Source organism: Uranotaenia lowii, chromosome 2, assembly GCF_029784155.1.
Source record: "Uranotaenia lowii strain MFRU-FL chromosome 2, ASM2978415v1, whole genome shotgun sequence".
In the NCBI taxonomy this organism is placed as follows: Eukaryota; Metazoa; Arthropoda; class Insecta; order Diptera; family Culicidae; genus Uranotaenia; species Uranotaenia lowii.
In genome coordinates this window covers 407,353,837-407,379,977 of record NC_073692.1, presented here as the reverse complement: position 1 = coordinate 407,379,977, position 26,141 = coordinate 407,353,837, and the positions used below count along the sequence as shown (strand labels likewise).

Here is a 26,141-nt window from a genome sequence, read left to right as displayed (position 1 = left end):
CTTGTCCACGGAGGGGGAGGAGGGGATCAAAAATCTCATTTTTCTGTCAACGTGGTATCTGAACGGCCCCTTATCTTGTATATCTCCGTACGAAGGCCGCAGCAGTTTACGAAGCGTAAGGCCGTTTCAACTAGCTAATCGCATCCAGAATTACGCCAGAAACGAACCAATGTACCGAATGATGGCATTTTACAACACAAACGTCGATATTATTCAACTAAGCATGTCCAGAGAACAAATCAAAAGTAGAATTGTGCAGTGCTCTTTTACAAATTAACAATTACTGTAGTTATTAAGCGTCATTTATATTATAGAATAAGATAAAGGGCTGAAGCCTAGGATCTAATTAATAAAACTAAAACTATTTTTGTTTATGCAAGCATGCTGTGTACATACACGGAGCTTTCGAGTGAGGTTAAGCGCAATGGCCTACCTGTTTCCATGTACTATGATGTTACCTCATCCTTATGAAAACCACACTCGTTTCATTTGACTCTGCCCATTAGAATAAATAGAAGATTCGGATGGACATCTTCCTGGATCTAAAAAAAACTTGCTATTTTCAGCGAATCTCGTCACGTTTGAGAGGTTTTCCTGTGCTCACATAGATCATGCCCCAAGCGGAATCAATGTAGTCTTAGTGTGTACCAACTCGATTACTGATCCGAACTTTATTCGTATAAATCAGGGTACTTCTAGGTTAGGTGTGGTTCTGGAAATCCATAACGTTTCAGATTTAAGCATTTCCCAGTTCACCAGGGATGAATAATTATAGTCCAAAGTCACAAAACTCAACCCACGAAATCCTGTACAAAACCAAAACATTACTTTTGAGATTTGATAAAGGACCAAAGGACTCCAAATTATTGGGCCGGCCAATTTAATGAGTTTCGTGTTCCTACAACACAAGGTTCTTATTCTTGAGTGGATATTCTTGCCCGTTCCAGATTCTTAAGGGCAGAGATACACATCTTCCAACAATGAAAACAAACAATTACACCAAACTGTCAAGCCGAATCAAAAAGGACAACACTCTAGAGGTATTTATGACCGCACCACCGTATAACCTCTTGCTGAACTCTCCTCGGCCAGCAGTGAGTCACTTTTCCCACACGGACTCACCGCACTGCTTGGACAATGTTGCCCAAAATCAGATTCTTTTGGACGCTTCTATCAAAAACGAGTGAAAAAAACGACGAGAGCTCAAGACAGGGAGAAAAGAAGCTGTGCAGGGTCCCCTTTCTTGTTTTGTTCAGCTTTAGTTTAGTTTTGTAAGCATTTTCAACATTGTACTCGACCGAGAGAATTTCCTCTCCCGATGCTGCTGCTACGTCTCGTCGGCAGTCTAGGGAAGTACCTATCGCACTACAATCGGGTGTGTTTTGTTCCGATGCGTTCCATTGTTGGCCAATTTTTTTTCTGTAGTTCGTCTACAGAACACAGGAATCCCGAGAGATGAATTGGTCTTTTCCTCAGAGTAGTCGGGACCGACCGAACCGAATCGATATCCTAATTGTTGTTGATTTTTTTTTTCGACTGCGAAAGGAACTACCCCGGCTCGGTGGTGGAGGAGGAAATCAGATTTCCTCCTTAGGTTCGGACACGGTCGGTTTTTTTCGTTATTGGATTGAAATGACATCCGGTTTCGATCGACTTTGTGACTTTTTAGAAATCACACAGAGAAAGGGCGATCGGCCGGCGGAAGTATTAGTTTTTTCCGTCTTCCTCTCTCGGGGAAGACCATTGAAAAGTTTATTGAGGCAGCGGGTGACTCTTGATTAGAATAATGGGCTCTGTCGGATACGGAAAGGAAAGTCAAGTTGATAAGTTGGGTTCTTTTTTTTTGTTACTGCTATTGAAAGAATTTTTATTGATGATTTTAATTCTTCCTCGCGTACTTTGTATCACATACTTATTTTATATGCTGTTGAGAATAGAATGATCCATTTTTTCGCTTCTTATGGCTTTTTTGTCTCTGGATTATATATTAAGGGAGGATATAACTTAGCAACTGAGAGGGGTACAACGAGTGTTAGTTTTTAGAGAATGTTTTTGTCATTTTATTTTATTTCTTAAAAGTTTAATGCTTGAACCTACGGTGCTTGTTCATCGAAACTGAACGACGACGCTTTACATTATTGGATTGATTAGATAAATTATTGCGTGGTAAACATATTACAACATTCAGCGCCAGTGTTGCCAGTTTCGCGATGACGTTAAACTAGATAACTTTTACCCTGCAGCATAAAAATGCTTATAAATTAACTAAATATAATTAAATAGACTCTCTTATCTGACGACCTTATCTTTCCGGCTCTCTGTTGATTGGCTAAAATCTGAGATTTTGATTCACATCTACAACACTATACGAGAAATCCGTGGGCAACTGCCCTCCGGAAATTGAACTATTAGCGCACGTGATACACATCCAGGAACAGACTATTTACAATTCATACACTTCTAGGTGGATCGAGGATTAGGGCCACCATCTGGCCGCGGCGGCGTGATGCAGTAGACTGGCATGTTGGAAACCCGGCGGAAGTTGCAAATGTGCCGCTTGAACGGCGGCCATCATTTCGTGAGGTTTGCTTCCTGCCAGACAAGGTTTTCCGTCGCGGACCAACACCGGAACGGCAACTCGGCGCGGCGAAGGGAGGCCACCGGCTTGATGTGCTCCCGGATCCATTGAGCCCTTTTCGTGGGCAGCTCGCTTCGTCTTGTACCGATGGTTTTGGAACCAGATTTTTACCTGGGTAGGAGTGAGGCGGATCAGCGAAGCAAGGTGTTCCCTTTCCGGAGCCGATAGGTACCGTTGCTGCCGGAAACGACGCTCCAGTTCGTAGGTTTGTGCCTTGGAAAAGAGAACCCGTCGCTTTCGCTTCTTGTGTCCCATTCCGTTAACAAGTCGATCGGCCGGACTGTCACCATTGTCCTCCATCATGTCGATCTCATCGTCGCAACCTTCCTCGATATCCACATCGTCCGAGTGTTCCGTGTTGCCATCGGCATTCATGTGATGCTGCTCGCTATCGGTAGGGCTGGGCGTTCGAGGACACCCATGCCCATTGATGCCACTTCCGGCCGAACCGGCCAGGCCTCCATGGTAGGACCGTTCCGAGTGCACAGGTGAGGTACTGTCCGGACTAACCTGCTGAGCTAACCGTTGATGCTGTGCTTGAGATGCTGCAAAAGAGAGAAAAACAAAAGGAAACATCTCATTAGTATGGAGGATCTTTTTCGCATATCGGGGTGCGGGTGGAATAGGAAACAAGACAGAAAGGTTAATTTCGACTCGGCAGGGGGGTTTTCGGTACATTGCGCTACGGGGCGTCCCCGGGATGCATCTGCGGCAATGAACCGGAAGAGCAGCGGAAATGGACGCTCTTGGGCGAGATAATTTATTGTCTTTCATCCTGCATTGACGACAATTGGACTTCGTTTTTGCTGAATGCGCTTTTATCTTTCCGTATGGGTTATGTGAGAAAAACTATAGATATAGACACACACTCACACGCATCGATCCCGTCCCTACCCGAGGAAGTTGATAAATGACACTCGGATTTATTATTACCGGTCGATTGATTCACCTCCGCCGAGCTGGGCTTTAACACTGTTCAGAGAGCAGCAGCTGAACAAAGCAAAACGAGGAACATTCCACCAAACAACGACAACACATCGCCGCGCCGATAAAAGGGACACCGGACCGGAAGTCGGACCTAATGGATGTGGCTTGTGGATGGATGTAAAGGGAGATGGGAAAAACGAAGGGTTGGTTGCCTTTCAAGGTTTCCATCGATTCATTAAAGTCGTCTGTGCTTTTCGCTTTTCGTTTGCTCTTCCTTGTCCCACGTGTGTAGGTATGTATGCGTTACAAACTAAGCTCCGCCTACTTCAGTCGAATGCGGAATGGAATCGAGTGGATAAAAATGTTTTCCTTTCCATGCACACTCGAATCGAATGTGGCTGCGCGCGTGTGTGCGTGCGTGCCAGCCTGAGAGAGTTCTCAACTCCCTTGTTTGACACTTGAAGTGAGTGCTTGCTTACTGAGTGGCACTCGACTCAGTCGACTGATTGGCTGAAGGTTGAGTTTTAACTTTTGTATACGTGTGTTTGTTAGCTGTGTAAGAAGAGGTCCTTGACATGAGTAAATTCAGTAGGATTTTCCGAGAGAGACCGATTTCAACTCAACGATGGAATGGAGTGTGTGCTTATGTGTGCCCTGATAAGGGTTAATGAAAATTTATTACAGCGGCAAACACATAATGAAATTGGCCCCCGGATTAATCTACGGCGGAGGAAACTGATGAACTCTTACGAGAGGAGCTTCTGGCAATCTGGTTGATGAAAAAGGTTATTTTCTTTTTCTCTTAAAGCATAAGAGTTATTTTTTTTCTTAAAATTGACAAAACGATTGCAGATTTAAGTTTTAAATATTCAAATTCATAATCTAGGTTGAGATTTCTGAATCAGATCTCAGATTACTGATTCATATTTCAGAATCAGATTTCAAATTCAGATTTCAAATTATCGATTTCAGATTTCAGATTCAGATCTAAGATTCTCGATTTCAGATTCAAATTTCAGATTCAGATTTCAGATTCAGATTTCAGTTACAGATTTTAGTTTTCAGATTTCAGATTCAGATTTCAGATTCAGATTTAAACTTCAGATTTGAGATTCAGATTTCAGAATCAGATTTCAGATTGAAATTTTAGATTTCAGATTCAGATTCAGATTTCAGATTCAGATTTCAGATTCAGATTTCAGATTCAGATTTCAGATGCAGATTTCAGATTTCAGATTCAGATTTCAGATTCAGATTTCAGATTCAGATTTCAGATTCAGATTTCAGAATCAGATTTCAGATTCAGATTTCAGATTCAGATTTCAGATTCAGATTTCAGATTCAGATTTCAGATTACTGATTTCAGATTCAGATTTCAGATTCAGATTTCAGATTCAGATTTCAGATTCAGATTCAGATTTCAGATTCAGATTTCAGATTTCAAATTTAAGATTCAGAATTCAGATTCAGATTTCAGATTCAGATTTCAGAATCAGATTTCAGATTCAGATTTCAGATTCAGATTCAGATTTCAGATTCAGATTCAGATTTCAGATTCAGATTTCAGATTCAGATTTCAGATTCAGATTTCAGATTCAGATTTCAGATTCAGATTTCAGATTCAGATTTCAGATTCAGATTTCAGATTCAGATTTCAGATTCAGATTTCAGATTCAGATTTCAGATTCAGATTTCAGATTCAGATTTCAGATTCAGATTTCAGATTCAGATTTCAGATTCAGATTTCAGATTCAGATTTCAGATTCAGATTTCAGATTCAGATTTCAGATTCAGATTTCAGATTCAGATTTCAGATTCAGATTTCAGATTCAGATTTCAGATACAGATTTCAGATACAGATTTCAGATTCAGATTTCAGATTCAGATTTCAGATTCAGATTTCAGATTCAGATTTCAGATTCAGATTTCAGATTCAGATTTCAGATTCAGATTTCAGATTCAGATTTCAGATTCAGATTTCAGATTCAGATTTCAGATTCAGATTTCAGATTCAGATTTCAGATTCAGATTTCAGATTCAGATTTCAGATTCAGATTTCAGATTCAGATTTCAGATTCAGATTTCAGATTCAGATTTCAGATTCAGATTTCAGATTCAGATTTCAGATTCAGATTTCAGATTCAGATTTCAGATTCAGATTTCAGATTCAGATTTCAGATTCAGATTTCAGATTCAGATTTCAGATTCAGATTTCAGATTCAGATTTCAGATTCAGATTTCAGATTCAGATTTCAGATTCAGATTTCAGATTCAGATTTCAGATTCAGATTTCAGATTCAGATTTCAGATTCAGATTTCAGATTTCAAATTTAAGATTCAGAATTCAGATTCAGATTTCAGATTCAAATTTCAGATTCAGATTTCAGATTCAGATTTCAAATTCAGATTTCAGATTCAGATTACAGATTCAGATTTCAGATTCAGATTTCAGATTCAGATTTCAGATTCAGATTTCAGATTCAGATTTCAGATTCAGATTTCAGATTCAGATTTCAGATTCAGATTTCAGATTCAGATTTCAGATTCAGATTTCAGATTCAGATTTCAGATTCAGATTTCAGATTCAGATTTCAGATTCAGATTTCAGATTTCAGATTCAGATTTCAGATTCAGATTTCAGATTCAGATTTCAGATTCAGATTTCAGATTCAGATTTCAGATTCAGATTCAGATTTCAGATTCAGATTTCAGATTCAGATTTCAGATTCAGATTTCAGATTCAAATTTCAGATTCAGATTTCAGATTCAGATTTCAGATTCAGATTTCAGATTCAAATTTCAGATTCAGATTTCAGATTCAGATTCAGATTTCAGATTCAAATTTCAGATTCAGATTTCAGATTCAGATTCAGATTTCAGATTCAGATTCAGATTTCAGATTCAGATTAAATTTTTGGATTCAGATTCAGATTTCAGCCTCAGTTTTCAATCATTTTTTTAAATCATATTTTTGATTTCAGGTCGAGAATTCAATGGGTCACCAAACTAGAAAACAGATTCAGGCTGTGAAATTAAAAAAAAAAGCCTTAAAATAGGCAAACGACAACATAAACTAATATAAAATTGGTTGCATTTATCGTAAAATTGATTCCAATTCAAACTTAAGCTAACTAATGAGCTAAATTCGATCTATTTTCTATCGAAATACTGCATCCTTCATTTAAATTAACGGTTCAATTCGCAACGCCATGCGTACGGTTTGCAAAAAAAAAAACATGGCGTCGTCGTCAACCTCCTGAAGGATCAATCACACTAAACAAACAGCGTCGTCAGTTCCCTCTTGAACAAAAAAAAAGCAGAAATGAAAAACTGCGATGAAAAATTACAGCATTACACAAGAGTGTGTCAAAAGCTAGAATTGCGGATTAAACTATCGAAAGCAAAGTACCCTCTCAAGCTGGAAAACTCGAACTCAACGACGTTTTAGAGTGAGGAACCCCTTCTTTTTCTAAACGATTGCGTTGGATTTAGGCTTTTCAGTTACAAACAACAAAAAAACTATTAGGACTAGACAGATGCAACGATATTCTTTCCGGTTTTCCCTCGTTTAGGAAAAAAATGTGAATACGCATCAAATCCATTTCCAACAATTTATTACCGCACATCATCACACCTCCTGGGCCCGGGGTCCTTTTTCGCTTTCAACCGGAACCTTTGAGCGTAACGTAAAATGGTGCTCGCCTCATTCGTCCTCCATTGCCGAGAAAGTTTACGGGGCCCTTATTTTCGTGTGTAGAACCTTAGGAAAAAAAAATTGGGATTGCGCAAGGCAGGGCGGACAGCTGCCGGGTTTGCGCTTTGCTCAACACTTATTGAGTAGAGATAGAACACGTTGCGCGCCATTGTTGTGATTTGCCGGATGAGACGGTACATAACAAAAGTGTGACGCGATTCGATTGTAATTGATTCGAGCGTCATACAAAAAGAATCGGAATAAGGGCAGGAGAATGTCATAAATTTTAGGGTCCCGGAACCTCCGGCCGGACAAATTGGTTTCTGATTTCTGGTTAATTTTCGTGTAATGTGGCTAATGGTCGCACCCTGACTGAGAGGTGTTGTTCGCCTATTGACTTTAGGTGTGAATGTGGGCAGCTGCCTGTTTTAGTCGTCTCGTTGTCTTGCCGAAGTCCGAGCACGAATGAGGGAAGATGTTTGTCCATTCATACAACTGCCCACTTCCGATTTGACCGTGAGGTGTGCTGTCAAAAGTGCAGCTGCTCCTTGCAGACAAACGAACTGACAGTTACAAATTCAAGGCCACCGATTGACGGGAATCGACTAATGGCTGTGACGTATTGCTTCGTCCCAGATGACGAAGTGGCTGGATTGTTAATTTGAATAAAATTAAGTTCCCTCCGATTGAGGAATAAAAACGATGAAGCACGAAAAAGTGCGTGTTTCCAATTCAATTGTGTTTTCTTTCGAGTCGTCGCCGAGTCGAGGGAATCATTTCCCTTTCCAATTCCGATAATCCCCTTGTACGAGAGGGAAAATAAACATCCTTCCGCTTGCCGGAAAGGCTTCCATTATTGGCGAATCGAGCGAGCGAGCGAGCGAGCGTAATAAAACCGTCAATAAACCACTAGGAGAAGCCTTTGCTTGGCTCCAGCTAGGCCGAAACGCCCGGATGCATGCAGTAATAGATCTCACTCAATGCTTGCTACACATTAGGCCTCTAACCAGGAGTTTTTCCGGATCTGATTTGGAGGTTTTTCGAGAGAAGGGGAAAATAAACGGTTTTTCTGACGGACAGGAGGGTGATAATCAGATTTTCCCAACAGAGAGATTTGGCCATCGCCACCAATCGAAACCCCTTTCCTCCAGGGTGCTTCCGGTCGGTCGAGGTCGGTCCAGAGATTTATTGGCAGATGTGTTGGCAGGCCACAAATGAATACTAATCAGGCACGACCCACTCACTGATGGAAGTCCTGCTTGTATTATGGAGGTATCGATAATCCAGTGTCTGTTACAGGAAAAAACAAGTTTCGAGTCTATCTTTATGATGATAATGTGAGAGCAATTGGTTTTTAAAGATGCTAAACACCAGTCCTAGACCTTACCGGTTTTATTGAGCCGCTCCTGAGTGAGCAATCGAATTGAATGTAAGTCGTTCAATTACAAAAAGATAGACCGGAATCGGTCTTCGGAGGACCCTTCGGAAAGTCCGGAACTATCGAAGCTTACGGACTTATAAAAGCAACTGTATCCGTGGTCCAAACAACCGGTGTAGATCCAAATTCCGACAAAAGCAACCGCATCCGTGGTCCATTATACAAGTTTCAACTCAACTTTTTTTAAGATCCGGTATAAGGATTGCTCCAAAACTGATGAGATTTGGACCCAATTTGCCGAAGTTCTAAGCCGATTGACAGGTAATGCCGCACGAATGGGGTTGCCAATTTTTTGACTGAATTGGATCCAATTTCGTTGGTCCAGTACTTGTATAAATTAGACTCAAGAATAATTATAGTGTATTCGAAAAAAATGCGACACTTTATTTTGTAATAACTTTTGAATGCATGAATGGAAATTGATGAATTTCAATTTTCAACGAAGCTACCTGGTATTGTTATGTTCATATGTGCAAATTTTGGTGTTGTTATGAAGTTTTTCGGCTTAAATTTTAGGCTATTTTTTATTACGTTCTCTGTTCCCTGAAGCTTGAACTTCAAAATAACTCAAAATTTTAAATTTGGTCAAGCTATAACGAATTTAGCCGATTGTTCTTCTTCGGCACAAAGTAAAACTTATTTGACTTTTTATCAACTCTAGGTTCAACTTAAACATAATATAAACTTTTTTAAAGCTACTGAAGTGCTTTGCAGGGAAAACAGTCACATTTGAAGGCAGTTTTCTTTGTATATTTTTCCATTCGTCGTGTCAATCGTTATGCAACATTGAATAATTTGCTGCCTCCTCAAGTACTAGACATAAATTTTTTCTTCTTGTTTATCTCCGGAAAATGCAGGCGAGACATATCAACGGAAATTTTCTGGCTGAAAACCTACCAGGTGACCTCGGAAAGTACGTTTTGCTGTCCATTACGAAATTTTCACCAATATCTCCCAACTAGCAGTCCAAATATTTTTCGCACAGATAGTTTCTTCTTTGACTCAAAGGTGTCATTGATAGTAGGCCACACTTCTCAGAGTAAGGAGGTAGCCGTGCCAGGGCAGACGGCGTAATGCGTACCGCAGAATTTTTTTCTGGATTCTTTCAATCCTGTCGCTGTGGACGGAGTGGTAGGGTGCCCAAACTGGAACCGCATATTCTAAGACGCTGCGTACTAACGAACAGAATAAAGTTTTCAATGCGTACGGGACTTCAAAACTTGACGTATTCCGACGAAGAAAACCGAGCAAAGCGAAGCCTTTGGCTGTAGTCGTCGCGACATGCTGGGCAAAGGTGAGCTTTTGTTCAAAAGTACCCCCAAGATTTTTTATGAAGGTTACCCTTTCAAGTGAGCGTCCACTTAAAGCGTAGTCGTAAACGATTAAGGCTCTACTCCTGAAGAAGCTTATGCACTTACACTTACCGCCATTGACTTCCATTCCATGTTTATTGCACCACGCACCACGCGAGTAATCTGTCGATGTCATCTTGAAGCGAAACGTAATCCACTGTTGAATCTATGATTCGATAGATTTTCAAATCATCAGCAAACAGTAGTTTTGGTGATAGAAGAAGCATGTTGCTAAATCGTTTATAAACAGCACGAAGATAAGCAGTCCTAAGTGGCTCCCCGCGGTACACCAGACGGGATGTTGAACACAATAGAGTGAGTACCACGAATGTTGATAAAACCTCTACTATTGAGCAGGTACGACGACAAACATTTGGTTACTCATACAGGAAAGCCGTAGCGAGTAAGTTTTCTATGCCGATTCCGTGTGGAACTTTATCGAAGGTCTTGGCGAAGTCAATGTATATTGAGTCCACTTGCAGTTTCTTATGTGTTGCGGTATGCAATTCGCTGGCATAGCACATTCAGTTTGTCAACGTTGACCTTTTCTTGACAAAGCTGTGCTGAAGTAACGGGACAGCTGCAGTATACAATCTTCCGTACATCAGGACTTCAAATACTTTGGTGAAGCAGCAAAGAATGGATATTGGTCGGTAATTTTCCACACGATGTGCGTTTCCAGACTTATGAATTGGACAAATAGATGCCATTTTCCAGAGAGCAGGAAAGACACCTTCCGAAATCGATAGATTGAAAATCAGGCTAAGAGGCGTGGCAAGTGATACAGCTATTCTCGAGACCAACGTCGTTGGGATCTCATCAGTCCCCGAACCTTTCGATTCATCCATGAATACCAATACTTTTAGAACCTCCTGGCCCGAAAATACGGACTGCGGGAGTCTAAAGTCACGGTTTTGCAGTCTTCCAAAGTAATCATCAGTGCAGTCTGGAGAGAATGAGCTGTACACGCTACTGAAAAATTTGGCAAATAAACCAGCAGAATCCCTAACGCTTTCCGATGTCCGTTCTTGAAAAGTAATAGATGAAGGAATAGAATTTCCAAGTCATATATATATATATATATATATATATATATATATATATATATATTGATATATTTCCAAAATGAAGAAGGATCTTGTTTAACGTTACGTTCGATGTTCAATATATACTGATCAAAGGCCGCGTTACGAATTGCCGAATATTCAGTCCCCAATCTAGAAAGGAATTTTGTTGTGACGAATGGACGTTGAAAAGACGAAAGTGTGAATCGAAAGAAAATACGCGATTGAAATTGTTAAAAAAAAAGTGTAAAAGTGTAAGTAAACGATGATTGTTTCGTCTATTTGTGGTGTTGTGAACATTATGATTTCTAACTAAAAAAAAACGGGAGGTACGATAGTTAAAAGTCTGGATCACTACAAATTTGTTTTCATCAGTCTTGTCTCGAAAGTATCGTTACGCCTTCTCCAAAGTTCAGAGTACCATCAAGGTTCATTATAAGTCCTTTTTCGGCGCAAACGTCTATGTGCGCTCGTAAAATCTCCCACATATGATGGTAGAAGGTAGATACCGCGTCATCTACACTCAGATCTTCAAACTCTGCCTGCCAGTTCATGTTCATCAACAGTTCAATATCTTGATCTGTATCGCAATGCGTAATATCCAAATTTTGCTGATGGGTAGTTGCGGTGTCTATAAACTCATCAGATAAATAACGCACTTTCATTACACACGGGTGGGGATGTCGGTCAATGCACAAAATTGCACAAGGTGGGTGTACAATAGACCGCTGCAAAAAATGACTTTTTGCTCCCATATGTTTTTTCGATGCCTTTTGGGTCACCAAGCATCAGTGTAAAATTTGAGATGATTTGGTTGATTCCTGAGTTAGCGCAACGCGATTCAATTTTGTATGGAAATTTGTATGGAAGAAGAAATTTTTGCACATTAAATCATCCAGAAAATTCAAATAAGCTTGAAATGAAGTCGGTCTTTAATTTTTAGTTTTGACTATTCTTAAGCTTCATTTTTTGCTTACATGACAAGCAGCTAAGAACTTCATGAAAAAAGTTATAACCATTTCAAAATAAAAAATCTGAATTCATTGAAAAGTATTCAAAAATGGCAGACTTTGCTTGCTAGAGCTGTTAATAATTGCATGAAATGTTTTTGCAAAGGCTTTATATGTCAATAAATTCTCTGGCAATGCAAAGCAGTTTTTTGAGATTTTTTATTTCCGTCATACTGTTATACAGCTTTCAAACAAGCAGTGGAAAACGATATAATTAAAAAAATGAATCTTGAAAACAAAAATTTTGTAAAACATTGAATATCTTTCCTGGGGTACAATTTAGGTTTGTGCTTTGTTCACATGAAATGTACTGCAAGAATCAAGGAACATTTTACATCCAAAGTTGTATTTTTTGGAACTTTCAGAACATCTCTGTCGATTTTTGAATGAAAAATTTTGTTTTCCCATACAAATTTCCATACAAAGTTAAAACTCGTTGCGCTAATTCAGGACTGGATGGATCGCTTCCAAAAATTTTATTGCTATTTCTGGCAGCAAAAACAACCAAAAAAAGTTATGGGAGGTGTAAAAATTTAAGAATCTGAAATTTTCATACAAAGCTTGCAGCGGTCTAGTGTACAACTTTGGCCAGATCAGCTCTATTAATAAACATAAGGTCGAGAATTCTTCCATTTGCGTTGACGAGCGAGCACATCTCAGACAACCCAGAAGCTATTGTTGATTCTATCACAGCTAGCTCCTTCTCAGTGGAGGCGTTCATCGGCAAAAATCCATTCGAATCTTCATCAAAGCTCCAGTTTAAATTGGGTAGATTATAATCCCCAGCTACGACGATAATGTCCTGGCGAGTAGCAATGTTCATTGTCCGATCAAGAACAGACATGTGAGACGCATATATAGAAGTTTTGCTTTTCGGCCTGAAGTATACCCAACACAGGTAGATGTATCGACACTGATTCTTGATTCGCACCACAACTTGTTCAAGATGATCACATTCGGGAATTGCGACAGAACCTTGACGCAGTAATGTTGTTATTGACTGCAATCAGTAAATCTCCTCCACGTTTCAGATTACTAGTGCTGCAATTTCTGTCGGTAAATAATCAATTTTCATCACTTTTATTCAAATTTAAGCTCACTATTAGATCCTCTAAGCCTTCTCGAACGATTGTCTATGTGAACTTTGGTCGAATAGTTGATTTCCAGCTGTTTTCGGATCTCCTGCTGGGACTTTCCTGGATTTTTTTCGATTCTGCCCAAACAATTTTATCAACGAACTTCAGTATTGGACAAGACTGTCACCAAATTTTGAACACGTGCACGTTACATTACTGGGCAGCTTTACTGAAAATTTTATTAGTTTCCATCCATGCATCCAAAAATTATTCGCAAAACAAAGTTTTGCATTTTTCCAATACACTCCTTTCTTAGACCACGGATACAGGTGCTCTAAATATGTAATTACAAGTTCTAAGGAGTCCGATGGGTGGATTGGCCGATTTAGGCGTTTGTTGTATTGACATTAAAATCACGTGAACAAAAATAATTCAACCCCATTATTTGTAAGCAAAAATCGACCTGTGTTTCCATTTCGTTCTACAAGACTTGAAGTGTACGTTGCCAGACCAAACACTTTATTGCTATTAGTGGGTTGCAAAACTAATAATTGTCCGCGTTTGTGCAACCTTTAAAGCCTAATTCGGCTTAAGACGATGTATGTCTTTTTCTAAAGAACTTTTATCCGGGATACTGTCCAAAATATATCTTCGCTTACTTTTCTTCAGGATACATTCTCCGTACTTCGTACTAACCTTATTTATTGGCCTGCGGTCCGCGAACCAGTAATTCAAAATGGCGGACGAAAACAATAATTTAGACATGTTTTTGAGTTTTAAATTCGTTTTCTCTATCAATTCTTCCTGAATTGTCAGATAGGTAATGGAGTTTACATTCGCCATGGCGGATAAAAATATACATGTAAACCTCATTTTGAGTTTTTCCTTCGTTTTACTACTCAGCGGCTATGTCATTGCTGACAGTTTCGAGACCAGTGGAGGAGACTGTTGCATTTGACTTGGAACACTTTTTACAGTTCAACTTCAATAATTGTCTCAAAAGAAATTTTAAAACCCCTTCCCCTGCCAAGTATTACTTTACAAATGAACGAACTGGAATTAAATTTCTAATAAGCAAAATCAGGACACTTACCACTGAGGGTATTGCAGGTTTCGTACAGCCAAGGTCGCGCAGCGGCCGGAAACAGTGGATGATGGGGATGATGTGGGTACACCGGTAGCGCCGTAAAGCGCGCATGCAAATCTTCGGCCAGCGCCGATCTGAGGCTAGCTTTCGAATCGAGCATTTCCGGTGACGAAAGCAGCTCCGACTGTCGATCGCCACCCACGCTCGAGGATGACTCTTGCGACTTCCGGCTCAACTGCTGATGATGCAGGTGATGGTGACTGTGATGGTGCTGATGCAGATGACTGTGATGGTGACTGTGCACATCCGTGTGGCTGCTGCTATCGTCATCGCTGTTGGTGGGTGTGATGTTGCCATGGTTGCTGCTGCTATCGTTATCCGTTACCGCGCTGTGATTGTGATGGTGCACCGTCGTCGGAATGATTCCACCATCTTCGCTAGCACTTTCCTCATCGGCGGCCGTCGCGGTTGCCGTTGCTGCTGCTGCTGCCGCCGCAACCAGCTTCTGATGCTTCTCCTTGTGCCCGAGAATGTCCGAGATGTGGAATCCGGATCCGGTGTGGGCCGTCGTCCGTTGCGACGCCGGGAGCTTCATGTTGTCTAGGAATCTGGGGTTTGTGGGGAAAAAAGAATAGAAGGAAAAATTGTTAAAGCGATTGGATTAGTTTGGAGCGCTAGTTGTTTAGGTTTGTCGTTTTGGGCCGGAAAGAAGTTTTCTCCGAGGGACTGCATCTGACAGCGGCCGAGATTGCACCTTTTTCTGGCTGGTAAACGGATTAGATTAGCGTCAATCAATTTATAGATTCGAGAATGGTAGTTGGGTGACGGAAAGTTGCCAAACAGTAGGGCGACGACGTATGGAAACTTTTCTTTCTGTGCTCCCATTTTCATCGGATTACAACGTGATTTAGGTTGTACACTGTTTCGAGCTTGTTTTTCTCCGTCTTCGTTTCAATTTAAGTTGGTTTGGTTTAGTTTGGTTGGGTGTATAGTTTTGTTTTGTTATTTTTCTCGCCTTTTCACTGGTTCCTTTCAATGAAAGTTTGGTTGGGTTGCTACGATTATTACCACACCTTTCGTGTTAATCTGGTTCACGCCATGACCTTCGTTCGTCTGTCATTTTGTGGCCCTGTCGAATTTAGGGCCTACTTAGGTGGGTGGAATAAAGCCGTGATATTGTTGAATGACGGAGCGTTGATGGCGTGAATGTGGCTGCCTCTGGTGATAGTTCTTTAATACAAATCAAAACCAATTGGATTGAAAAAAGGGCGTTGATTATCAGTTGGATTTTAATAATTCCATTTTATTTCAGGTATCCAATCAGGACATCAGTTTGAAGCATTTGAGAATGATTGAAGAAGTTACAAAAACGAAGGTCAAACGTGACTTCTCAATTACGACAGACCACCAATTCTGGACCGAAGACGAAAACCGCAAGCGGATTTCCCGTCTGTAAACTACTGATCCCGGATAATGCTAATGAGTAGCGCAAATATGCATGTTTTATCTTTCTCCGGCATGCGAGCTCCCACGATAAGATTGCCCGGAAGATGATGCTTCTTAAAGGCGGCCGAAAAGGTGTCAAAGTCTGCAATGTTTTCTTTAAATTACCATAAGCTTGACCCATTAATCGGTCGGATCATTCCCAATGATAGGCTTGTCGGCGTAATTCCATCATTTTAACCCGACTTTTGGCCGGGAATGCAAAATCCGATTTCGAATCATTGTTTCTTAGGGTTTTTTTTTTCACCTAAAGATCGAATCCGTTAAGCGAAGATAGAAAAAAAGGCAAAGACAGGCAGCCCACAACCTTGAAGGATTGAGGCAAAAAGCAATCCAGGAAAGTCCGGAATTTCCCGTAGTTCCTCTTTTAACACCTTCGAACAAAGCAGAACTCCCATCGATCCCAGGACTTTGAGGCAACACAAAAGAGGCAACATTTGTGCAGTACTTCGGATGGAAGGAAGCAAGTAGTAAAACTTATTAAAAATTTATTCTATCTATAGATGAGATACAGACGAGAGAAAAAAAGCGTTTAACATAAACACACACCTGCGCACATTCTGCGCATCACATCAACAACAACGCCCGGAACCTGCTTAGGAGTTCCACATTTGAGAAATGCTGCAACCCCGGACCGGAGGGATAATTTATTCCTCCAGAAACATACCGAGGCAACAAGTAAAAACAATAATAAATGCAAATTAGTAAGTTCGGTTTTGGTCACATCTCGAATCTACTTGCTCTTACACCTTCCGAACACAATTTCTGTAGCTGCTAAAATATTCAAAAACTCTCCGGACAAGTACGGGGAAATTCCCAAACACTTGGGCTCATCCGTGTTTCGTAGTGTTTTTACTGTCGGGAATTCCAGGTGTCGAAATCGGGAGGATTTCTCCGTTTCTCATTGTTGGGTCACGTACAGCCAAAATTCTGTGGAAATTTCATGCGAAATTCTCTGATGCCTTGATTCAAGCAGTCAATCAAAAATTAGCATAATTTTCATGCCGATAGATTTGTTTATTCGCCTTCAAGTATAAGGAAACTGACACCGGTTTCGGGAAACTACTAGGTAGAATAACACCGGCCGAAAGTTACCGCCTTATGCGACGACGCCGTACAAAGTCTGAAGTGGTGCTGAAAATTGAGACGTTTTACAGCTGGAGCACGCACGTCGTCGCTCTTACCCCAATCAAATGGGAGAATTATGGATGATGAAGAGGTTCGCTTTTGTGAGCCGCGAATGTAATCTTCGAAAAGTGGCTTCCGACACGCACGACTAAGGCGACGACGAAGTCGCTTTGATCATTGTCGTTGGGCTCGACTCGAGTGGGTCATAAATTTTTGAAGCTGGTAATAATGGTTTCCCATTTTCGGTGGAAATGGCTTTTGAAATGGAGTGTTCAAACGTTTGAAAGAAGGTGCTAAGTCGATGATTTTATTGTGATTTTTCAATAAGAGGTATCTCACTTTTGAGATGAAAAATGTAAATAAATTATCACAATTTATTTTAAGAGGAACAATAGTTTTCTTTTTTCAATAAATACATCAAAAACATTGAATATAGTCAGATTCAATGCAACCTACCAATGTTACAGAATCAATCACATTTCCTGTACTGTTTGTAATGTTTGAAATTACATAAAACATTTTAATGCGCCTTAACTTTTCTGAAGATGGCCATATCGTTTTGATGGCTCATATAGCCTCTCTAGCCTCGAAATTTTCGTTCGGATGAGCTGTTATAAGTCTTCAGAGCTCATCAATACACAAATTTATTTTAGGAGCATTTTCTGGAGTCAGGATGAAGACGTCACTCGAGTTGCAGAATAAGCCCCAGTGTTTTTAAATTTTGTTGGGATACTTGAAATTTATAAATGTGTTTTTTGTCAGACAGCAATAAACATATTATTTTGAGCTTTCCACTTTCTTTAGCTTATATGTCTAGTCGATAAAAAGGAGGAATGTGATCGCAGCTAAAAAACAGTAAAAATTCATGTTTTTTGCTGTTACGTTTGTGGTCGGTTTTGGAAAATTCTTCTCACCCTTAACACATTGTAAGTGTTATTACGAAAGCTACAAGGCTTTCAAAAAGCTAGAAGGAGTTTTTCAGAGAAGATAACGTTTCTAACGATCTTCGCAAAAACCATCTACCAAAGTGTTTTTTTCTTTTCTTACATTTCGTACCTACTAGTAAACTAAACATACTAACAGGTCGTAATCGCTTTTAAACCTATTTTAAAACTTGTTGGTTTTATATTTGATTTCAATTTTGTTTTTTAACATATTATTTTTATTTCTCTAAGCATGGGTACAAAATTTCATCAAATTGTATGTGTTCCTTTTATTGCTTTTTTAAAAGCCATAAGAACTTAGAAGAACATCGTTAAGAGCTGATTCGCTAAACATTGTCTCCGATTTCCTTTCAGAAGTTGACCGATAAAATCAGCTACCCCAATTCTTGTAACAAAAATTGCCACAAACCTCGGTTGAAGCAGCAAAGCCCAACAGCCTTTTTGACAAAACAAGGATTTGGATAATCACGCCAAGCTGTAACAGAAGTTCTCCGGTGCAGGTTTCCCGAGAAAACCCCTCATCCTCAAGATTTGCCGATTTTACAACCGGAAAGTACGCTCAATTTCGAATGCCTACTGCAGGTTTCACTTGACAGTCAGCCGTTGGATCGATCTTCTCCTACAAGCGAAAAAGTAGCGTATTTCCCCAAAAATCCTCTTGCTAGCTGAGCTGATTACTTCTCGAAGAGAGCATATAGCGATACCTGATGTTGTGATCTCGATAACCTGTGTCACCCAAACGGATGGTATAATTGAGAGAACTTGTCGAAAACATTCGAAGCAATATGGTCATGTAAAATATGCAAATCTTGGGGTCCCTTTTCGGGAAAGGTGTTTTTTTCTCGTTTTTGCTTTCCCTTCAAGCCGTCACAGTAGGCTGGCCCTGAGTTGCCAATGGTAACTCCAGCTGGGACCCGTGCGTATTTGCAAATGTCATTAACATAAAGTACACCAGTCCTGGAGAGTCTCGAATTGACAGCCATAAAATCCGATCACAAGTGCCGGGGTCCGTGTGTGCGGTGGACATTTTTCACACCTTGCCCCGGTGTGTGGTGGTGACACTACTTTTGTTTACATTACTAGGATCCAGATTGTCAGCTTTGTGCGTCGAAGAAAACGTCGACGGGTAGGAGAAGCAAGAAATACAACGGCGTTAAGGAAACGAACGTTTAGTGCCCCCCGTAAAAAGAAGGTAATAGATTTTTTCGGGAAATTCGGAAATTTGGGGATTTCCTGCCAATACAAACAGAAGGATGTGACCATCGAAATCGAATGCGAGGAGACAGGTAGATTTTAAGGTGTGGAGTAGGCTTTGAAATTTGGAACTACGAATAGGTGGGCTGTACCGAAAATGATTGCTTGGATTCGAGAGATTGGATTTGTTGATACTAATAGCCAGGTGGATCCGACAAATTGTTTGATCGGACATGGATTAAGGAATCAAAATCAAACAATTTTGTAAGATGATAAGGGAAAAAATCTCAAAAGTTTGCTGCCAAATCATTTTAACCAATGGAACTTTTTTGTTTGCAAATGCTGTTATAACAAAAATACTGATTTTACCCAAAAAAAAGCATAAATTTGTGTACGAGTATTTTGAAAAGCCCATTATATACAGTTTTTTTCGGGAAAGCTGTTAAACCACAATATTAACTTTAAACTTTTACATAAATTTTAGGGAAAAATCATCCGAAAGGATAAAAATTCCAGATTTTTTTTTGTTTTTTGAATTTTTGTTTTGAATATCGCTGCAAAGCAGCTACTTTAATCCACTTTAGAAGAAGTTTCTTATAAGCACTTTATGAATGAAAAAAATCTTTCGATTGCTTTGATTCAGCAAAACTGTTCAATCAAGTAGGCTCACAACATATATTAGAACTATTTTGAAGAAAAAAGATAGAAATCGATAGAAGTTCCAAAAAGTTGCATTCACGATGTCAATGGAGTTAATTTTAGTTTTTTCCATTGAATGTAATCACAAAGGAATTTTGTTTTAGTTTTGGCTGGGTCAAACTTGCATCTAGTCTGGAAAAAGTCAATATCAATTTTAAAGATATATTCGACAATTTTTTCCAGAAACCAAATAACAAATCGCGGACCAAATACGAGATTTCTCGTTTTATCGCTCAGCGCGTGTGCTATACATTTAGAAACATAATTCAAATGTTATCAATTTAACAATGAAACTTTATTTGACAAAATTGAAAACACTCTTCGTAACTCAAAAATACTGAATTTTTAGAATTTGAGAATTTTCATTGATTTCTAAGATAGAGACTGCCGAATATCGGTGTTAGTCGGCTTAGATTTCTTCGCGGTCCCTAATGTGTTAGGAAAATTATATAGGTCTTTTTGATTCTATAAATGCAATTTCAAAACCGCTTAGCTTTTTGAGTTCTATTGGTTTTAGAAGGCACATTTAACGTCTTTAAAACTCTTCAAACGTTTAAAAAATGTTGAATTTTACAAAAACTTTTTCAAAATTATGAAACTTTGATTATTGGTTGGGCAAGAATTCTGATCCACGTGGAATTGTGTAAGTTATGAGGAGAAAACGACAGCGCTTCCTGACCACCAACTGTGCTAATAAAAAGGGACAATCAATCGCTTCGGTGGTTCAGTCGTCGTCGATTCAACCGAACTTCCGGCATAAGCTTATTAGAAAAGGAAAAAACGAAAAAAAAAAAAATGATTCCACTTCCAGCCGACTCCAAATGGACAGATTAGCGTCATCACCCGCCGACTTGGATGTTGTTTGTCGAAAATTAAACTATGTGCCTTTTTATGGCACCCTTCGCTCACAGTGTGAGCATCTGGGGGCAAAACTAGAATGTTGCCATGGAGAAGATGCTTGGTTCTAACATAATAGCAACTAATCGCCTATTAGAACCGATGCACTTCTTCCGGATTCTGGCGACAATCGCTTCTGCCGCGAGCCATTCAAGTTCACCTTTATTTTTCTATTCGTCCATCCAAGAGAGAAGATCCTCCAAAGAAAGGTGAACAAAATTTAATAATAATCGCGTTATTTATGACCGAATGATCGACCTATAGTAAAGCCTGTATTTCCGTTGACCGCTCTTGGATCAAAGTTCTTCAGGATTGGAACCGAAATAAAAACCCGACAATGATTAATGTCATGTCCCGGAACTTACCCCGGTAGCGATCGCAGCGCAGCTGGATAGAAAGCCGGAAGCAGAGCGGGATTCCAGGCCGAAGGAAACAGAATTGGGGCCCAGTTCAGCATCTGGGGCGTCGGCGCCGTGTTGGTCGCCGTCGGTGCCATGTTGCTGTCCAAGCAGCCGGGTGCTGGTATCCGATTGTTGTTGTGGTTGTTGGACGCCGATAAAGGCGTCGAAGTGGCCACCGCTTTCGGGATCGGTGATCCGCGTCTAGACGGCGGCGGTGTCACTGAATCCCGCTTCTGGGGTGTGGACTTTTGGTCCGGGCTGCTGGCACGAGGACCACCAGCTTCTTTCTTTTCCGCGGCCACTTTGAATGATTTTCCTGAACTACAATCCCAAAACAATTTTGCTTTCCACTTTTCTTTTTGGTTTGGTTCACAGCCTACTTCGGCGCGTTCAAACTTTTCACACCGTTTGATTCAAATTGCGTCAACTTCCGGCGCGATTTTCCAATGTAACACACCCGACACTGTTTTGTTAACTTTTCAACTATTCACTTCTTCACAACTCGCGGCGATCGCTTTCCGATAACCTGATGACGACGACGACACTCGAACGATATCGCCTTAATCAAACACTAATGTTATTATTATCAAGTACTTCTAAGCGCGCATATTCACACATGCTCTTCAACCGTTGATAGCTAGTTCTTGACTGTAACTAAATTATGTTTTCACTTGAAGGTAAGTGGGCACTCCACAGCCAGACCGGGCCTCCTCGAGCCACTCGACTCGACGACGACGAGAGCCTGAGTTCTCGTGTTCGTCCTTTTTCACACCCATCGCTGCGTCTCGCTCTCACTCATACTAGGTTTTCACTTTTCCCAAATCATAAAACCGGTCCCTCCCGTCCGCTCCTCATCTTCCATTGCCTGTCATACTCATAGGCCAACCAGCCAGCCAGCTGCTGGTGCCCGTTTTCCTTTCCAGTTTATGAGAATGTATGACACAAACACAGGATGTCGAGAGTGCTCCTCTCAACTTGAAAAGCGACAGCACCGAAGAAAAACAGGAAAAAGCACGCGACGCACTCAAGCTTCGAACGAAATCCTCAACCATCCATCCTGGGACACAAAAGCGTGAGCTGAAGCAGTAGGCCAATCGGAAGCGCCCATCATCGAGTAACAAGAGCGTGGAACGAAAGAACGAACCATATCATATCATAGCTAGCGCAACCAGCCAGCCACCGGCTCACTCAAAGTGGTCGACAATCGAAGAGGAGGCGTGGCTTCGAACCCATTTTCTTTCGCACACTACTGCAATCGGACTGGGTGGTGTTGTAAGAGCTGCTGCAAGAGAGCACTCGATTGGGAAATTCCGGTTTTTTGACACCCAACCCAAGAGGTACTTTACTCTTGGGTGAGTGTGTGTGTGTTCGTTTGTTGCATAGAAGGAAAAGTGAGTGCCCTCCTTTCGAGGGCTCTTTTCGAATGATGATTTTTTTGGCTTGTTTTCTGCTCAGCGGTCGGCTGCGATAAAAGGCTGTGATAACAAGTTTTACACATAGCTCTCAAATGAGCCCTTCAGAGCTGTGGCTTTGAAAACATTTTGTTTAGGATAGCGATTTATTAAAAACTTATTAAAAAAAAAACATAGGTACTGATTACAATTTTTAACAGGAGCGTTTTCATTTTCAAAGTATAATTAGAACGACAGCGATGCGGCGATTGGCAGCTTCAAAGCAGGACCCAATTCACAATATCATTTCTAGAAAGTGAACTGTAGGTTAGTTAGTTTGAAACACTTATATATATTTTTGATATTTACAATTATCGAGAAAAACCCATCTCTATAAGAAGGCTTTGAAAATCTTACGTTTGAACGGACTTCTTTTTTGGATGTCAAAAATATCTCTAGAACTCTGTATGTCTGTATATGACACATTCCACGCGCTTGTACCGCTCAAAAGTGATTTTTATCCGTTCGCATATCAAAAAATCTCATAATTGTCTATAATTTTGATAATTCAAATCACACAAAACAAACGGAAAAAAGTGAAAAAAGGGTTTTTACACATGTTTTAGATGATTTTGAAAATCAGTTTTTTTGTTGAAAAAAGTGGTGTTTTTGACAACTTTTACAAAATCATTAATTTTAATATATGGATGATTTTTTTTTGGAAATATTTTTAGTATGTTCAGAAGCCAAAAAACACGGCTTCATTTTGTAGAAAAAAGAATTTGTTTATATTTAATGAAGTTGGTTTGAAAAGCGAACAAAAACAGTCGCAAATGAGTGAATTCACGTCACAAAAAAAGGGAAGTTTTTAATTTTACGAGAAAACTCTGACTTTTTTTTAATTAAAAAATGAGATTTTCTTTGAAAATGATAAGACGATTCTAAAACTCTAAAATTTATAGAAATCGATTGAAATCTAGCTGAGTTACAACAGCGCGAATGAGTGAATTCACGTCACAAAATTTGATTTTTTGTTAAATTCTATATGAAAAATGTGCTCTGAAAGCTGTTTTGACCCTCCAGATGGTCGGATTTTTACAAATCGAGCATAATTTAGTTGATTTTTTTAATGAGTTCATTATTTTGAAATAAAAATACAAAACGATTGAAAAAAAAATAAAAATTTTTTTTTGGACAATCTTTAAATGAAGACAGTAGTAATTTTAACATATGATCCCTCAATATGTTGCTATTTAAGTGCCAACCAAAATAAGGAAAACGTTAGGTGCAAATACTGAAAATTTATGATTGTAAAAGTCGGAACAACAAAATATCGTTTTTGAAAGTGTACATAAAATTTGAAGACTCCATAGAATGGTTCAGTATAACCACAGTATAACTTTATATTTCGTGACGTGAATTCAGTCAACTACCCTGTTCTGTTTGAACTGAGTGAATTCACGTCACAACTTCAAATAAGCATAACTTCGTTCGTTGTTGTTCAATCGGAAAGCGTACATCGAATTATGGGTAATTGTTTTCTTTACAACTCATTCGAAGACACCGATAATCTATTTCCACAGGGAGAACAGGAAATCAAAGATGTATGTACTAAAGTCCGAAATGGGTAATTCCAGCGTGAATTCACGTCACAAATGTAATTTATCACAACAAAAACAACTTAAATTTTAAAATGTCCAAATGATATTCATTTTGAAGGAAATTCAATTTGCGACCGTTTGCTACAATTTTTTTGTATTTTCAAGTAAATTGGTTGACTTCTAGAATGATAACAGTGCAGAAAAGTCCGGAAAAGCGATTTCACGTCACGGTGGAATGTGTCATATGTAGTTTAGATGACCTAACCTAGGCTTGCCAGATTTCCCGGATTTAGTCGGACTTATCCGGATATTTTATGCTAAATTTGGGCAATATTCGGTCCAGCCCGGTTGCCCGGATTTTTTTTTAAATACCCGGATTTATTAACATTATTTGCAAAATCAAACAAAAAATTCTAATTGGAATATTATAATGTTTGTAATTGCGTCCGAAATCAGAATTTTTCTAAGCAAATTTCATCAATGTGATTATGAACGGTTGTTTGAAAACCTAAAGAATGACTTTAACTCCGCCGATGCGTTTTGATAAAAAAAAATGTTTCAAGTGTTTTGTTTTTCTTAATTTTTGTTGAATTATAGCTCCGTTTTGACCAAATTTGCCCGGATATTGCCCTGATTTTGGGTTGAAAATTTTGAAATCATATGCCCCAAATTTTGTCAGGTTGTTAATAAAATTGATCGGATTTGTCCGACCCGGATGGGTGCGAAAAAAAATGCAGGCCATCTTAACCAAACCGTTCTATTTCGATATAAAAACTTCATTCGTTTCATTTGTTTTAATTTGAATGTTTACTTTTTCTCGTTTATTTGCCTTTCATTTGGTTTGCCATTATTTTCCTTAATATAATCACTTGAAAAGGTAAATAATTCTTAAAAAGCAATGAATGTTTTTGAAAGCTTGAGTCTAAAAAGCCTGAAAAAGCATATTAATTGCGGAAATTAGTTAGAGTAAATCACACGTCGGGCCATTCCGTTCCGTCCGTAATTCCACCAAACTTTTCAAAGTTTTCGTCTTTAGCAGCTTCAAGTTGAATGAAAAGATTCAAAAATCGAATTGGTTTTTTTCGATAAACTTTACACCAAACCACTTTTCCCAAGCACTGTTTAAACTTTCTTCGATTCAGATACAACACGATAATCAGAGCCTTTAGACCGAGAACCTTCTTCAGTACATTCTATATCATTGTTTCAATATTTTAGCAAACGCGAAAATTTTTGGTTTTTTGGATAAAAATTTTGAACAGCAGAATTGAAACTTAAAAAGTTTCTTTATACAGAACACTCAAGGGAGAATTTTGTGAAAAGTTTGAAGGTTTTGAAACTGTCTGGTGGCACATTAAGATAACGTTCTTCTCACAGTACATTTTACTTCAACCAAAATTATATGAGTTTTTAGTTTTGCTGGGAGTATTTCAAAGAACTCGTTCGGTTCAAATCACAGGAAAATTACTCAAAATTAGCTCAACACATAAGATTGTATCGAGGTACAAGGGAGGAAGCCATCCAAATCATGTAGTTTTTTTTTGTCCCTGAAGTTCGAAGGAACTCTTTTTTAAGCGTTCAACGACTTAAATGAATTTAGGAATTTACGAAACGACACACAAGTCGCCAATTTATTCCTGCGCGATGAGACGCAGTTTGTCTTTTTTAATACTTCAAAGCATTTTCCTATCTTCTTCCCCATTTGTTTATCAGAAAAACAAAAAAAATCGAAGCAGAGATAGAATAACCTTGGAAGAATCATTAATTGAAAGTACAAGCTTTTCAATTTAGATGTTAAAAACTACATATGATGAGGCTGAACCATATGTAGGCTAGAACCAAAGGGGTTTAAGTGATAAAATGATCGATTGTGAGTTTATGATGCCAAACGATTATACATATTTCAAACTATATTTGATGATTTTTCCGATTTTTTTGTGTTTTCTATAACTTTAACATTTGATAGAAAAATACAAATTCTAGAAAAGTGTATTGAAAAGGGCCAAACACATTAATTTGAAAGCGTGTTTTTTCATTATTAGTTGAGAGATAATCAAGGTGACCCAAAATATGTCCCCTGGTCCAAAATAAGTCCGT

At 39.3% G+C, this 26,141-nt stretch overlaps 1 protein-coding gene across 1 annotated transcript; it reads right to left on the bottom strand.

Annotated features, from left to right (window-relative positions):
• Positions 1-1,854: 1,854 nt before the first annotated feature.
• On the bottom strand, positions 1,855-21,791 carry LOC129746402 (homeobox protein vnd-like). The gene is made up of 3 exons (XM_055740042.1): positions 21,017-21,791; positions 14,293-14,894; positions 1,855-3,183 (listed from the first exon to the last, which is right to left on the bottom strand). The coding sequence occupies exons 1-3, from the start codon at positions 21,145-21,147 to the stop codon at positions 2,477-2,479; spliced, it is 1,440 nt and encodes a 479-aa protein (XP_055596017.1). The 5' UTR covers positions 21,148-21,791; the 3' UTR covers positions 1,855-2,476.
• Positions 21,792-26,141: the final 4,350 nt, after the last annotated feature.